Source organism: Salvelinus sp. IW2-2015, linkage group LG16 (genome assembly GCF_002910315.2).
Source record: "Salvelinus sp. IW2-2015 linkage group LG16, ASM291031v2, whole genome shotgun sequence".
In the NCBI taxonomy this organism is placed as follows: domain Eukaryota; kingdom Metazoa; phylum Chordata; class Actinopteri; order Salmoniformes; family Salmonidae; genus Salvelinus; species Salvelinus sp. IW2-2015.
Window position 1 is genome coordinate 16,439,397 of NC_036856.1, and position 16,876 is coordinate 16,456,272.

At 47.8% G+C, this 16,876-nt stretch overlaps 1 protein-coding gene across 1 annotated transcript in view; it reads right to left on the bottom strand.

Moving 5' to 3' along the window:
• The window catches only part of sema6bb (sema domain, transmembrane domain (TM), and cytoplasmic domain, (semaphorin) 6Bb), a 148,076-nt gene that overhangs the window by 37,494 nt on the left and 93,706 nt on the right, over positions 1-16,876 (bottom strand). Inside the window, 10 exon segments of the mRNA XM_070447698.1 lie at positions 774-914; positions 2,550-2,729; positions 3,561-3,710; positions 4,838-4,907; positions 4,910-4,968; positions 10,263-10,480; positions 11,565-11,653; positions 12,152-12,271; positions 12,615-12,705; positions 14,854-14,952. Of these exon segments, the coding sequence (XP_070303799.1) occupies positions 774-914; positions 2,550-2,729; positions 3,561-3,710; positions 4,838-4,907; positions 4,910-4,968; positions 10,263-10,480; positions 11,565-11,653; positions 12,152-12,271; positions 12,615-12,705; positions 14,854-14,952 (1,217 nt within the window).

The window sequence follows — 16,876 nt, forward strand, 5'->3', positions numbered from 1 at the left end:
ACTGCTATGGTGCCGATAGGTTTCTTGATTTTCGATACGATTGCACTGGGGTGGGTAAATAGTGGTGCACCGAGGGTAGGCTGTATAAGTTGCAGATGGTTTAGGGATGACTAAGGTGGTGATTGTAAATGATTGGTGGTGGGCGGGGCTTAGGATGTTACAGTATACTGGTATGTGGCTGAGTAGGTGTGTGGGGCTCGAGGTTGGGTGCAGAGTTGTGGGCTCAGGGAGGTGTGGGGAGAGGGTGTGTGGGGATCTAGAAGGTGTGGGTGAGGGGTGTGTCGGGGGCTACAGAGGTGTGGTGGAGTGTGAGTGGGCACCGAGGTGGGTAGGGTTGGTGGGGGCTAAGGGGTGGGTAAGGGGTGTGGGGGACAGAGGTGTGGGGTGAGGTGTTGGGGCTACAGAGGTGTGGGTGAGAGGTGTGTGTGGCTACAGAAGGAGTGGTGAGAGGTGTGTGTTGGGCTACAGAAGGTGTGGGGTGAGGGGGTGTGGTGTGGGTACGAGGAGTGGGTGAGAGGTGTGTGTGCTACAGAGGTGTGGGTGAGGTGTGTGTGGGCTACAGAGGAGTGGGTGAGAGGTGTGTGTGGGCTACAGAGGTGTGGGTGAGGGGTGTGTGTGGGCTACAGAGGAGTCGGTGAGAGGTGTGTGTGATGTGTGTGTGTGTGTGTGTGTGGAGCTGAAAGGTGTGTGTGATGTGTGTGTGTGTGGAGCTGAAAGGTGTGTGTGATGTTTGTGTGTGGAGCTGAAAGGTGTGTGTGATGTGTGTGGCTTACTTCATGCAGCGTGAGTAGAGCTGGCATCGTGCCACAGGGACCCTGACCACACAAGAGGGGAAGGCCAGCAGCAGAGACTGGCTCACCCAGTCCAGAGTCAGGGACAACAACTGTCTCGCCTGCGGAGAGTCCTCCCCACACCTAAAAACACATACACACACAGAGAGACAGTGAGAGTGTTGCCTTATTGCACCTGCACAACACACAGTCGGCTAAGGCGCACCACACCATGATGAGGTCAAGCTGACCTCATCATATCACACACTAACTGAACACAACACTACTCTACATGATCTCACTGCACATCATATCAACACAACACATCACTGCTTCATTAAGTATAACTCAAACCAGTTTATGACTAAAAGCACAACAATAAAAGGGAAAGCAGTAAAAGGCCTTCGGAAGCATGGAAATGCCTGTTTGTCACAGTGTCATCTTTAGTATGCAGTGTGTTGATGGCTGATGACTGAGGCCTGGGGTTGGATGGGCATCAAAGCCACCAGCTACATCCTGCATTAGCTCTAATTGGTACTTAGCACTTCCATATTATCCAAACACCTGCCTTTGTAGGCTGGATATATATATATATATTTATATACATATGTGCACTCCTGCATGGGCTTATTTGGATGGTTTATGGTAATAAACATGGCTGACAGCTGAGGAGTCATTAGGGGAAATTTATCACACACTACAGTACCAAGTTGTTAGTCATACCTCACAGCAAACAAACTATGTGAGAAACCAGACTGACGGAAGGAGAGCGCGAGCGATGGGGAGGGAGAAGAGCGTGAGCGATGGGAAGGGAGAAGAGAGCGAGAGATGGGGAGGGAGAAGAGAGCGAGAGATGGGGAGGGAGAAAGAACAACTAAACAAGTAAACAAAATAAGTAAAATGGAGACAGGTTGAGAAATAATGAAAGTGTGGCCCATTAATCTCTCCGTTTCCCCCGGGTCATTTCATGGTTCATTACCAGGTCGAAAATATAAAATATAATCATTATGTCAGACAGCCAATCAAAAAACAATTTGGGCTTTGAGGATCTCTATCTGTGATGTGTTCCCGTTGCCCCTGCGATGGTGGTGGGTGCCGTCTATCTACCCTGGGCCCATTAAGGGAGTTAGTCTGGGGTTAAGGAAGGGCAGGCTGGGAGAAGGCTGATCTGATTACTCCAGTCCCTCTCTCCTGATTAGCTGGCTCCTTGCGTTGAGGGAGAATGCCAGCCCTGTCACACACCCCTATACCAGGCTCACAGCCACACCACTATCACAGCACAGCAAATCACCCCCAAACACACTCACACACCGGCAACACCGCCGCTATTGCTGCAGCCTTAACTCATCTGCCCTCTGATCTGATTCCTCTGCTCCCCATTTAGTTGTTTGTGGAATGGAACCTCACATTGACGCCTACATGAATGCGTTGTTTTGAAGGGTGGGATGTAACGGTTTTAACCTCCTTTCACCTGCCAACGAGGTTTGTGCTACAGTGTTTCTTACTACAGTAAATGAGCCCCGTTTTCCCCTCAGTCTGAGCAGAGAATAGATCAGGGGGCACAATTAGCAGCCCCGCCGCCATCGCTCTAGTTAGGAGACTCTTGCTTAAACATTTCTAATTGGGCTCATTGAAAGATAACCAAGTAATACCCCATCTGTTTGCTTCCTATCCCCCCCGCGGTCCCATGCATGTGTTACAGTGAAACACTTAGAGATAATTAATAAGACCATCACAACAACACCCATTAGAGACTGTCTGTAACCCGTTAACTCTTACTTGTCAGGGATGAAGCCCTCCAGCTCCTCCAGGAAGACATTGCTGCTGGACACGGTGTTGTCCCGGTTGGGGATGATCAGGAACTTGAGGATGGTCCCCCGGCTGGAGCCCAGGAAGAGCACTGTGCGGTTTCTGTAGGGGCCAGCCTCCGTGTCCATCGCCATCTTATTCAGCTGGTACCTAAGGGGAAGAAGACAAGATGATGATATAGAGACACTGTGTTTTTCACCCAATCTTCTCTTGACCCCTTGTCCTGATTAACCAATAGGCTATTGCGTTGATCTGACAGGATTTGAGTTAGCAATATAGAGATAATTCCATCTAGCCTATCAAACAGCATAGTGGAGCTTCTGTTACAATAACTAAGCTTACATGATCCTATCAAATAGGGTAGGGTCTAGGGCTCAATTTGGGACACAACCAATCTGCATACCTCTTACTGTCATTCACTAAATGAAATTCACACAGTAAAATATTCATCCAATTTACATACAGAACTAATTACCAAGAGCAGTCATTAATATCATTCAGATGAATGGACTTGTCTTGAAACAATAGCACCGTAGCTGAACTACACACGTCCTGTGTGTATGAGTCAATGTTCTAAAATAGAAGAAGTCGTTCCACTGGGTAATTCATATTCCACATACAACTTGTCACAGTAATAGTCTCCTCCCTCTGGCTCGGCTGGTGGCCATTGTAGTTTGATGCATCCCAGCTGCTTGCCTCCTGCAGCAAACTCTCACAGCGAGCGGAACAACCGACCGGCATAAACAGAAGGAGAACCAGCCCAGAGGCTAATTTGTGTCCATGCAAATATGTGTGTGTATGTGTATGAGTTTGCCCTGAGACATGGCTGTAGACTCCTATGGTGTCTAATGGTATGAAGCCATACAAGTGTACATGTCTCAGCGAAACAGCACAGGATGCAGGGAAACAGCACAGGATGTGTGCGAAAGGTTTCCTAGTTCTGAGTCTGTGATGTCCCCTGATGCGGTCACAGAGCCTCACCTGACCATGGTTCTGACGATCCAGGGCCTCTGTCCCAGTGAGGGCACCGCCTCGTCCATTAGGGGGTGGGTCTTCACAAAGTTCAGCATCTCATCAGGGAAACCATTGGATGAGTTGAACCTGGAGCCCTGAACAGCACAGCCCCCTGGCCTGTTGGAGGAGGGTGAAACACAGGGTTTAGCACAGGCTCCCCCTTACTGAGGCATAGGCTCCCCCTTACTGAGGCACAGGTTCCCCCTTACTGAGGCACAGGCTCCCCTTTACTGAGGCACAGGCTCCCCCTTACTGAGGCACAGGCTCCCCCCTGTACTGAGGCAGCAGGCTGACCCTTACTGAGGCACAGGCTCCCCCTTACTGGAGGCACAGGCTCCCCCTTACTGAGACAGGACACGGCTCCCCCTTACTGAGGCACAGGCTCCCCTTTACTGAGGCACGGATCCCTTACTGAGGCACAGGTCCCCTTACTGAGGCACAGGCTCCCCCTTACTGAGGCACAGGCTCCCCCTTACTGAGGCAACAGGCTCGCCTCTTACTGAGGCACAAGCTCCCCTTACTGAGGCACAGGCTCCACCTTACTGAGGCACAGGCTTCCTTTACTTGAGGCACAGGCTCCACCTTACTGGGCACAGGATCCCCCTTACTGAGGCAACAGGCTGACCCTTACTGAGGCACAGGCTTCCCCTTCTGAGGCACAGGATCCCTCTTACCGAGACAGGCTCCACCTTACTGAGGCACCAGGATCCCCTTACTGAGGACAGGCTGACCTACTGAGGCACAGGCTTCCCTTTACTGAGGCACAGGATCCCTCTTACGAGGACAGGCTCCACTTACTGAGGCACAGGACCCCCTTACGAGGACAGGCTGACCTTACTGAGGCACAGGCTGACCCTTACTGAGGCACAGGCTCCCCCTTACTGAGGCACAGGCTGACCCTTACTGAGGCACAGGCTGACCCTTACTGAGGCACAGGACATCCCCCTTTACTGAGGCAACGGCTGACCCTTACTGAGGCACAGGATCCCCTTACTGAGGCACAGGCTCACCCTTACTGAGGAACAGGATCCCCCTTACTGAGGCACAGGCTCCCCTTATGGAGGCACAGGCTCCCCTTATGGAGGCACAGGCTCCCCCTTACGGAGGCACAGGCTCCCCATACTGACCAATTTCAGTGTTATCTGTGGTCCAGTTAATGGTGTCTTACACTCTTACACTTTAGCGCTCACATAAAGTACATCATATGAGCCAGGAGATGATTGCAGGTAAGGCAATACTGTAACCTTGGTTTGGGAATGAGCTCGTCAGGAACAGGGGTCCATTAGTACTCAGGTGACTTCTGCTCCTTGAATTCCCATCAAACACCCCAGCTAGCTGCTCCATGTCGAAGGCACACACAGCCGAACCAGGGATACTACAGAGAGAGAACCAGATTACAATGGATAAGGCAGGGGTGGATAGAGTGGCGCAGCGGTCTAAGTCACTGCATCTCAGTGCTAGAGGTGGCACTACAGACCCTGGTTCGATTCCAGGCTGTATCACAACCGGCAGTGATTGGGAGTCCCATAGGGCGGCGCACAATTGGCCCAGCGTCGTCCGGGTTTGGCCGGGGTAGGCCATCATTGTAAATAAGAATTTGTTCTTAACTGACTTGCCTAGTTAAATAAAGGTTAAATAAAAAAATATATATAAATGAACAATTAAGGTTATATCCTGAATGACATTGAAGTTGGCATACAAAATTGAAGTTTTGTGTTAGAATCCGGGAATACACAGGAAATAAGTAGTCAACAAATGAGGAATTACTCAGAGGAAATACTGTAGAGACCACACAACATGTTCCAGTAAAATGCTTGCACACCTTGGCTGTTGCTAAGCTCCTATTGAACTCACTGACCCAGAATGGAYCATCTGCTGTGAAAAGAAGCTAAGTCCCCCCACACTGAACGAAGCGCTACAATACTGTTACTGTAGTGTCGAGTGTGGTAGTTAATGGAGGTGTACACAAGCGAGATGGAGAGAGAGAGCAATGTCAGGACAACAGGGGGTGAATACTAGCGTCTCTCTCTCGTCTCCTGCTCCGAGAGCTTCTCTTCCCTTTGAGACATCATGTTTTTGCTAAGAAGTTGTGTGAGTCTGTGGAGTGACTAGGACTTCTCTGGTACAGCACAAAGTGAACCTTAGGGAGTGACTCAGTGCCTGCCGAGCACTTCACGCCTACTCTCTTTTCCCTTTCCTAACTCTGACACTACGTCCTGAGAGAGGGAGGGAGAGAGAGAGGGAGAGAGAGGGTGTGAGAGGGTGAGAGAGAGTGAGAGAACTCCAGAGAGGGAGAGAAAGAGAGAAAGTGAGAGAGCACTGCAGAGAGCGGGGGAGAAAAGAGGAGAAAGTGAGAGAGCAACTGCCAGAGAGAGGGGGAGCAAAGAGAGAAAAGTGAGAGAGCACGCCGAGAGAGGGGGAGGAAAGAGAGAAAACACTGCAGAGAGTAAGGGGGAGAAACGAGCGAAAAGTGAGAAAGCACTGCAGAGAGAGTGGGAGAAAAGAGAGAAAGTGAGAGAGCACTGCAGAGAGAGGGGGAGAAAGAGAGAAAGTGAGAGAGCACTGCAGAGAGAGGGGGAGAAAGAGAGAGAAAGCAGCAGAGAGAAAGGCTCTCTCACTCTCACTTTGCTGCTCACTCCAACACTCCATTACTCCAGTGTTAAGGTCAAGTAGTGCCTGTGCTCAGGTCTTGACACAAACAGACAGATGGGCTTATGGGCTCTCTCCCTGCGCTGCCCCTGTGCCCCTAGGCCTGCTGGAGTAGGTATCCAGGGATCCTCTGAGAACTGTTTGTTTGGGTAAGCTGTCTGAGTTTTGCCTCTCTCTGCTGCGAAACCAGAGGCTTTTTCCAGCAGGGTGACATGCTAACCTAATACATCATTTGACCAGGTCAACCTCTCTCCAACTGTCTGGCAGCCTACCCTGCCTTTGCCTCTATATTTCTGTATTCTGTATTCTCTTCTCCTTCTTCTCTACCTGTATAATTTCTCTGTCCTCTCTGCTCTTTCTTGCTCTCCCTCTCTCTCCCTCTCATCCCTTTCATCCTCTGTTTCTCTTCTGATCTCTCTTTCCTCATTTTTTTGAAATAAATTGGCATCAGTTTGGCTATGTACAGCTGTTGAATTGTGGCCGTTCAAATTTGATGTACAGTGAGAAGGGTTGACTGACAGTCAGTACAGGCTGGGGAGGCTGGTGGAGGGGTCAGACTTCGTGCCAGACCACACCCTCACAGTTTAACCAGCTCTCTGACAGCTCTCTATAGCCCAGCTCCGGTGACAGCATGACAGCTGATGGAGGCTAGTGGAGGGGAATTAGTTCTTCAGTCTAGGCTAAGGTTCAAGGAAAGGTGAGAGGATTGTTTATTTTATTTTATCCACCTGGGTCTTTACATCTTTTACGTCTCTTCCACCTCTCTGTCTCTTCCCCCTCTCTGCACACACATTTACCTTCTTCAACCTTTCTGCTTTGTCTTTCTATACTTCTCTCATCTGCTTTCTCTCCACCTCTCTCTGTCTCTCTGTCTCTCCGCCTCTTTCTGTCTCTCCACCTCTTTCTGTCTCTCCACCTCTTTCTGTCTCTCCACCTGGTAAGGACCAAGTATGTATTCAGCTCCTGCCTCAACCCAGGGCCCAGGGGAGGTATCCAGCTGTGACTGCCACCGCATCTCCCTGGTGGCACAGCCTCAGTGCTCTCCTGTCAACTGGAGACGCCTCCCTCTGACACCATGTCATCTTAATGGCTCCTATGAGGCTGGGTCTCCAGAGGGCCCCCTGCTCTGACTAACTCCGAAGCGCCGCCGCAAAGCATTATATTTTACAGTGAATGCTGCAGAAGAAGCGGAACTCCTTCGTAGGCGACTCTTTCGTCCACGTGCACACGGCTGGCTGGTGGGACGGACTGAAAACAGGCTATACTATATCTTTATCTATAAAAATGTATCTGAGCTGCATGTGATTGAACAGGAAGCATATGCAATCCTTTCATTTCCTTCCTTGTAGACAGAATAAAACATGGTTGTGAGGAATACTTGAAAAATGTACTAGCCTAATCCGTAAGTTTACTAATACATTAATTAACTAATACAGAAAAAAATGCACATATTCAATAGTCTACAAGAAACAAAGAAAAGTTATTTTAACCTGGTAGTGATTTATTTTCTTACAATTTGCAATATAATATTATTATCAATAATAAAACTAGGCCTAGGGTATTTCATTGAAAACTAGACTCAGACAGCATATGTTGGATAGGAAGTGCCTTCAGCAAGGCACTGAGGCTTGTTCTGGCCGATCCCCTCAAAGTTGTCAGCAGCACACCGAATCGCTCCATCCATTGGAGGAGTATTAGGCTACTAGTGATTGGCACCAATATGTCAAGTCTCACTGTAGCCTATTAATAGACTACCAGTTGCATTTTTTTTCGATTCGAAAAGAAGACAGAATGTGACTGACCTGGACAGATAGGAAAGTGTCCAGACAACTGTGTGCTGATTGACCATAGGCTAGGTGTGTGTGTTCTGAAAGATTATTCTAACCAATCATCTGAATACTTTAAGAGCCCCTATCGACACCTGATGGGCCATCAGCGGGACAATTAGTCAATATCCCTAAATTGCTGTTGGTCATCTGCTATTGCCTGTTTGATTTAAAACAGCATCTAGTAAGATTTAACAGAGAAAGCAAGGATGTTTCGAATGGGATTTGCTTCTTCAAACAGCCCCCTGTAATTCATACGCAACATTGTTTCACATCCTTTAATAACAGACTCATAAACACGCAATAGGCTACAGCTCGCTTCACAGCTGTTCCCCGACGAAATGGAGGGAAAGTCGAGGTAGGCTATTGTAGCCTACGGTGCGCTGAGGGCTTTGTACGCAGCGTTGGAGCCTCGGTGCCACGTTTTGAAAAACAAAAAGCAGCGTAAGTGACTAACTCACCCCAGAGCCCTGCACTTCCCTGGAGGAACTTCTCCAGCCGAGGCCCAGGCACCATATTTTCAGGCCATGTCTAGTACTGCTAAGCCCACCTTGCCCAGTAGCCAAGTAGCCTAGCCCCAGGCTAGTGTATAGCATAGCCTAGCCAAGCTTGGCTCACCTCCATGTTATCTTCTCAAATAGTCTGTCTCTCTATCCTGCTGCTATAAAAAGCACCCTTCCCCTTTATCTGCAGGCTCAGAGGCTCTCTCATATCCTCCTCTCATAGCCTCCACTGCTCCTATAGATCCCAGACCTCCTGCAGCTCCGGGAGGTTTGGCTGGGCTGTGCAGTGAGAAGGATCAGGTGCTCAGAAGAAACCCAAGCCTACTGTTCATCCCCTCAGACAGGAATGACCAGAGGTAGGAGAGGTGGACACACTGAACTGTCAACCAGTCAACCAAGGAGGATTTGGTGTTGCTAGGCTAGCTAGCTAACGCCACAGACCAGGAAGCTTCATGGGGCTGTAAACTCTATCCTGGTTTTATAGGCATGATAAAATAATTAATAACAAGCAAACATTGAGGGATGCTGGTGGGAAACTATTAAACCAGAGCTCTTTTTCCACAATTCCCACAGTGGTAGCAAATGTGCACATGCGYGAGATGATACACTATCTCAAAATGGCCACTCCAGATTTCCCAAAACCTCTCCCCTGCTGTGCTCACCACACGCAACCGGCAAAAGCAATATGTCTGGTAAGAGCTTTAAAAGTATGCTGCAGCGGACCACACAGTGTTGGGGAGGTTTACAGCGTACCTCTCTCGCTTTCTCTCTGATTTATAATGGAGCACAGCGGCGGCGCGGTGCCTAGGCAGGTAGTGTGTGTTCAGCTGGGCCTCTCCCTGACACGCTGGTCACAGTGTTATCTGTAAGCCGTTGTTGGCCCTGTATAAACCATCCATCTCTCTCTGCAGGTGCACCGCTCCCATCTAGCCCCCATCCCTCTCCCAGCCCTCCCAGCCCAAAGATAAGATGCAGCTGATGAAACAGTTTTAACTCTTAAAGGGTGGCGGGGGGTAGCGCTGCAGATGTTTCCCATTATTGACTTCCTTGTCCTTGAACGGGTTTGAGAGGGTCTTCCTCCTCTCTCTCTCTTCCTCTCCTGGCTGCCACAACAGCAGCCATTATGAGTAGAGGATGTTATTAGAGCTGGCATTAGTTGAGGTTTGCTCTCTGCTGATAGGCATCCTGCTGACTCATCTGCATGGGCGACCTGTGTCGAATCCCTTTTAGAGTCTGCTCTGTATTCAACACACACACACACACACACACACACACACACACACACACACACACACACACACACACACACGATAGCCTGAAACTTCTGCATGATATATGGTATATAACACAGGAGGCACATATGCATGCGTGTGTATAGGCGTCCGATCACACACCACCCTCATCTTTCCTCTACTCCCTTGTGCTGTTCCGTCTGTTTATTGTGCTCTCTCATGCTTTCTCTGCAACCATCTTCAGCCTCATCTAATCCTCCTCTTACCCAGCAGCATCCCTCATTCCTTTTCTTTCTATTTCATCACTCCAATCTGTTAACATAACTGTCTTCCTCTCTAAAAGTAAACCCATGAAGCAAATAAATGTGTTCCGCCTAATCGAGAACTGTATCTCCCCCCATAAGCCCTAACCATCTCCCTCTCTTCAGGGACCTCCTCTGTCTGTCGGTGTGTGTGTACCTGTTGGCGGGGGTGGAGAAGACTCCCAGGATGATGTCCCTGCCATGCATCCTGATGACAGGGCTGGTGGAGTGGAGCACATTGAAGTAGAAGTGGGAGTCTCCAGGGACGGAGCAGTTCAGTCTGGCCTTCAGGAACGACGTCCACTGCTTCTCCAACACCCTCTGAGAACCACCCAGGTCCCCCTTACACACCCGAGCCACCCGAGACACCTGTACCTGAACACACGTGCACGCAAGCACGTGGAACAGACAGAACAGTCAATTACCTCGCACCAAACTACATATCAATGACCATGTACAGAGTTTTCCACGCTGGGACAGTTTAAAGCACACATATGTCACACATTAGATTTAGTGGTTGATTAATGAGCCCATGAATATATATTTAAGCAATAAGGCCCGAGGGGGTGTGGTATATGGCCAATATACCACGGTTAAGGGCTGTTCTTCCACACGACGCAAAGCGGAATGCCTGGATACAGCCCTTAGCCATGGTATATTGGCCATATATCACAAACCTCCGAGGTGCCTTATTGCTAATATAAGCTGGTTACCAACGTAATTAGAGTAGTAAAAATAACTGTTTTGTCATACCCGTGGTATACGGTTAGATATACCACGGTTGTCAGCCAATCAGCATTCAGGGCTCGTACCACCCAGTTAATAATCAGTTTTATACCACAATAAACATTCTTCCAAAACGAACATGAAACCCTTTTTAGCTCTTGGGTGATAAAAAAAAAGTATTTGCAATGCGTACGACCACATTTGACAGATCATTGTTTTAAAATGGTAAATTAATATGTACTATTCCAGGATATGTCAGTGCATTTCAAATGGGTTCTTTGAACAATCTCAACCCACACACAACTGTGGTACAGTGTAAGTCTCCACTTACTGGGAGCCCTATAAACATGCAGCACAAAATGCCTGCTCCAGCACATTTCCACCAAATGTGAATAGCTAATTTATTAGATACTGTCCTATTTTTTCATGAGCACGTATCCCAAATCTGATATGACTGATGCCATTTGGAGCTGTTATGAAAACGCTTTTCCCCTGTCTAATTCAGACGCAACGTTGTTCGCATAGCCCACTGTTATTATATTAGATATGCAACAGCACAGATACACAGGAACACAGATACACAGAAACACAGATACACAGATAAATGGAAAAAGGTCATCAGAAGCACTAGGCTGGTATTGACATTTGAATAATTACATGAGATGGAACATCCAGGCAGGCAGACACACGGCACACAGGGGCGTGTCCAAAGCTTTACCAGTTTGTCTCGTACCTTCTCCAGGTAGTTAAACTCCACGGCCATCTCTCTGAAGAAGAAGTAGATGTGAGGACCCCATTCCACTGAACTGACAAAGTAGGGCTCTGGAAAGGACGGGAGAGGACCATGTTACACAGCAAGAGTAGCTTGAACAAACACATCTCCATAGAGCTGTAAGAGACAGAGTAAGATACCTCCCTAATCCCAGACACAAACACAAGCATTGCTAAGCAGGCATACACTTTGAGCATTTTTTTTTTTAATTGAGGAGGCTCATTTTTGTTGTCAGTTTCAAAACCTGTTATTGTTTGGTTCCTACTGAATAATACTCAGGCCATCCAGCCACATACAGACACAGAGCAGACCTAATCTCTCAGCCCTGGATCCTCTGACCTCAGCAGGGATGCTGCTGACTAAGGCAATGCAGTGAGTCTGACACAGATATTGATCCTGATAGTAAGTGATGTAGACATAAACAGAGCCTTCTAACAACAGAGGCAACACACACACAAACAAATACAAACAAATACACACACGCAGGCGGATACATACACACACAGATGCACACACACGCACACACAAATAAATACACGTGGAAGTACCTCTGAACCATTTGGAGTCGTGTTTGACTGTGCGGAGTGCAGGACTGTCCCCCAGGCTACGGTAGATCACAGCGTCTATCGCCAGGAAGTCCGTCACAGTGGCCGTAAACAGATTCCCCTCTGGCAAAAAACACACAGTCAGATACAATGGGAACAGCTCAAATCACAGCATAATAACAGCTCATATCACAGCATAGAACATCGCAGAAGGTAGTTTGACATTACATTACACAACTCAATGCATTCGACTGTTGATCAATGAACAATGTATAAGTACATTAGAGATAATTACAGTGGTGCAACAGAGCCTCTAGTGCCGAGTGGACAAATCACTCTATTTCTACTGCTCAGTAATGTGCAATAAAGGCTTCCTATTGTTTCAATCACGGCCAAAGATTATGTGATGACGGGGAACTACTGCAGCTACACCACGAGGTGTTTAAAGCAATGAGTGTTTCCAAACCTGCGAACAGAGCCACGTTGGCGTGTTTAGGATCATAGGGACAGCGGGCCATCCCACTGACTGTCTCTCCCACCATCTCCAGAGTGTCTCCCTGGAAAACACACACACAAACAGTTCACTATACTGTATAATGTTGCTGGAAAACAGAGTGAGGTTCACCTTCACATACAGTAAACATTCATGCAACTGCTAAAATGAAGGAAACTCCAACATAAAGTGTCTTAATTGGGCGTTGGGCCACCACAAACCAGAACAGCTTCAATGCTGTTTCTGGAACTCTATGGTGGAAAACGCTGTCTGAGGTACCACTCCAGAATCTCCCATACTGTAGGTGTTCAATTGGTTTGAGATCGGGTGACTGAGATGACCATGGCATATGGTTTACATAATTTTCATGCTCATTAAACCATTCAGTGACCACACGTGCCTTGTTGATGAGGGCATTGTCATCCTATGGGGGCATAGCCATTGTAGCCAAAATAATCGCCAAAATWATGGCCTGCCCAAAATTGTTATACATGACCCTAAGCAAGATGGGATGTTAATTGCTTAATTAAGTCAGGAGCCACATCTGTGTGGAAACACCTGCTTTCAATATASTTTCTATCCCTCATTTACTCAAGTGTTTCCATTATTTTGGCAGTTACCTGTACATGCCCACAGAGTATGGCAATTAGCATATATTATAAAATATTCACTATTATTATTATTCACCCTCTGCAATTATGCAAATGGGACAAATACACACAAACACAACCTTTTGAAACGCATGCAGCTAAACAACCACAGGAGAAATCGTCACACAGACACACCATCACCGATTGAAAATTAATTAAATTAATGATACTGCGGTTGTCATTAAAACTAGCTGTAAATAAACCCTAGGTTCTCTAACTAGTCCCAGGAGAAGCCCTAAGCACGTCAGCCCAGCGCAGGTTGCACTGCTTAGTGTCATTAACAGCCAGAGATAATGGGTCAGGTATAGAGGAGGGAGTCAGTGTGCTGGTATGTTGGAGACGTGACAGACTGAACATATCACTTATCTGAAAGCCTTTGATGGTGAAACTGGACCCCCCCTCCATCCACCTCCTCCTTTCTCCCTCCCCGTTTCCCTCTGCTAATAGATATTCTGGAGGAACGTTGAGAAACCGACTGAGCAAATGATTCATATTTATGCACACTTTTTTGTTGTTGTCTGATTGGCAGAGCAAGGATGTGGTTGTGATATGGAGCAGGTAAATGGTGTACGTCTGAAGAGGGCTCTTTCAGGAAAGAGTGGGTCGGGTGGTGAGCAGCTCCAGGTACATGAGCAGTGCAACCACTTAGCGRTTTCCTTCCAACTGGCCTGGCTGGGTTTCACCAGAGGGGAAGAAACTAACCATCCAGATACATCATAAGCACAGCCTCCTCCTCAGTTCTGGCTCACACTCTCCCAGCCCTCATCTCTGTACTCGGATCATCTTGTTAGGTTATAAATGAACCTTATAAAATTTCACGGACGCTTAATAAAGCTCAAACCATGTTTATTCCCCGATTGGGTCATACAGCTGCATAAGACAAAAAACACATTCACACAAGCACTGATATTTAACCCTACCTCCTATGCTGAGTCTCCTCCTACACATCTGAACAGCCAATGCATCTCTGTTGCTAGACAGAACCTTAGAGATATCTGTTCTTCCTCACTTCATCTGACCTGACTTCTGCTCACTCCTCCCCAACTCACGGCTGGCATGTTGACTCGTACCAGACTGTGTCTCTTTCCCTCCCATAGGATCCCTGAAGGCTAACAGTAACATATCCGGACAGAATGTAAACGTTATACAATCCCCTCTCTCCCTCAGTGACATGAATAAGAACATTTCATATTTTCAGAACCCAACAATCTGCAAGCTCCACATACAAGTGTAAGCATTGTACAACAGCAACTGATATCTGAGAAAGCGGGCCTTTGTTGCCTTGCTAAGGGCCTCTGTCTCTCTCTGCCTTAGGTATCGAACAAATGAGGCAAATAAGATGTAAATGTGCAAGTAAGCAATATGCCTAATGGTGTTTCTGATTGAGCTCTGGGTTCCAGGAAAAACCATAGTCCATTAATCAGTGACGCACCAATCATTCAACTCTGATGCATGACTGACCTGCTGACAGGCAGAGATGTGCTCAGCTTCCCCAAGCAGTAATGACTGCTGTTTGAGTAAGAGAGATAGTGTGTGTGTGCGTGCGTTCTATAGGTACTCACAGTATAGTTGGCACACAGCGGATTGAAGGCATTGGTCCCACATACAAACAGACCTCCTTGTCGACTCAACAAAACCTTCATGAAGTTCCGACACTCGTCCTGATAGGAGACAGAGAGGGAGAAGAAAGGGGGGTAGAAATCAGTATGGATCGTCTGTGACTTATTATCCTACTGCTAGGTGAAATTAGGCTTCTAAATGCATGATGGGAGGAATTATCACATCATTAACACTGTCAATCACCTCATTATTCAGCCCTATGGAGGCTCCCTGTCTGCATGCCTGCCTCATCAAAGAGTTTCCATTGGCTCACAACAGCTATTGATTGACAGATGGTAATCCCAGCTAACCTTGAGTTTTCAACCAGCACTCGTTTAACTGCAGTAGTACGACCCTTATTACCATGTCATGTTAATAAGCAGCATGCCAATCCCTAGCAGATACAACATGTCATTGATAGTTGAACAGAGACCATGTATATTATTCCTGTCACCTGTGTGAGTGTGTCTMCAGTGAGTACTATCCCTATACAAGTAAATCCCTAGTGACCCGCTCCCCCCTCCCTCCCCTCTCCTGTCCCAGTGAGCGTGGCTCCAGCTCCTGGCCCTGCACCTGGTGCCTCAGCCTCTGACCCTCCACCACGGGGGTCCACTCACCGAGCAGAGCCTCTGATGTCATTGGAGGGAGAGGGGGAGCGGGGATGGGAGGAGGAGGGGCTGATACTCCAGATGCTCCAGTCCCCAACAGGGTTCTCGTTTTTCCACGGCCGGGGGGGGGGGGGGGGTTACGTGAGGGGGCGGCAAAATGTGTAGAGTGAGGCGTGGTGAGAATTCCTCACACTGCGGTGGTACTAGACAGGGAGACGAGTGACATACGAGGAGCCACTGCTCAATGCATACTAAATCATGACTGTGTGTGTGTGTGTTTGTGTGTGTGTGCGTATATCTGTATCTGTGTGTCTCGGTCTGTGTGTTTGTGTGTGTCACTCCACAGATTCAGTGTTCGTGTCAGTATGATTTGCATGTTTGTTTTTCAGTGGGACTGCAGTCTGAGCGGAAAGCTTAAAGCCAGATGTAACACACTGCACGTATGCTTAATGACAAACGAGACGCAGTGCCAAAATCAATAAATACTTATAAGAGCACATAAGCCTAACTAACACACAAAGTGTGGGCTTTTGGCATGGCCCTGCAGRGTAAATTGAAATACAGGATGTCTGCAGTGTAAACAACAGGGATTTATACTGTTTGGAAGCCTCTCATCTCTTACATCATTGTGATCCATGGTGTATCGCTTTATTTGCTTGACTTTTTATTATTTTATTGTCATAATCCTCCTTCATATACAGAATTTATTTGGCTCCWATTTTAAACCATACAGCCTGAAGTCTACAGTACTATATATAGTGCCACATTCAGCTCTCCTTCCCCCTGTTTCCCTACTCCTCTCCCCTCTCACCCCTCCCTCTCCATGGGCACACTCCAGACAAAGCGCCACCTGTGCTGGCTGGCAGTTCTTTCACTTGACCCAGACCCAGATGATCGCAGCTCCACTTCTCACTGTTTGTGTTACACCACTGCATTATTAATACAGAGCAGTCCGGATGAATTATGCAGTGTGCTGCACATATGAATACAAACACGTTGGTGTTTGTGGTATTGTGAGTGCATGTGTGTGTGCTTCCACAGGGTTCAACAGAGTACATAGGCAGCAGGGCTACAGTACAGTATGACTCTGAGCTTTGAGCCAGATGTGTGTGTGGGACTGAACACACTGAGGGTTCGTTCCTCTACAGATGTTGACCTGAACAAGTGCATTCATCTCCCTGCTGATTTCCAGCATGTAACCCATCCCTGTGTCTTTACCTTCAGTCAGACCCAGGCCTTGCTCAGAGGAACAACAACCCTCTGTTACCACAACACATCTGCTCACAACCCACCACAGTCAGAGAGCATTACTACTGAAGACTCCCTCCAACAACCCACCACAGTCAGAGAGCATTACTACTGAAGACTCCCTCCAACA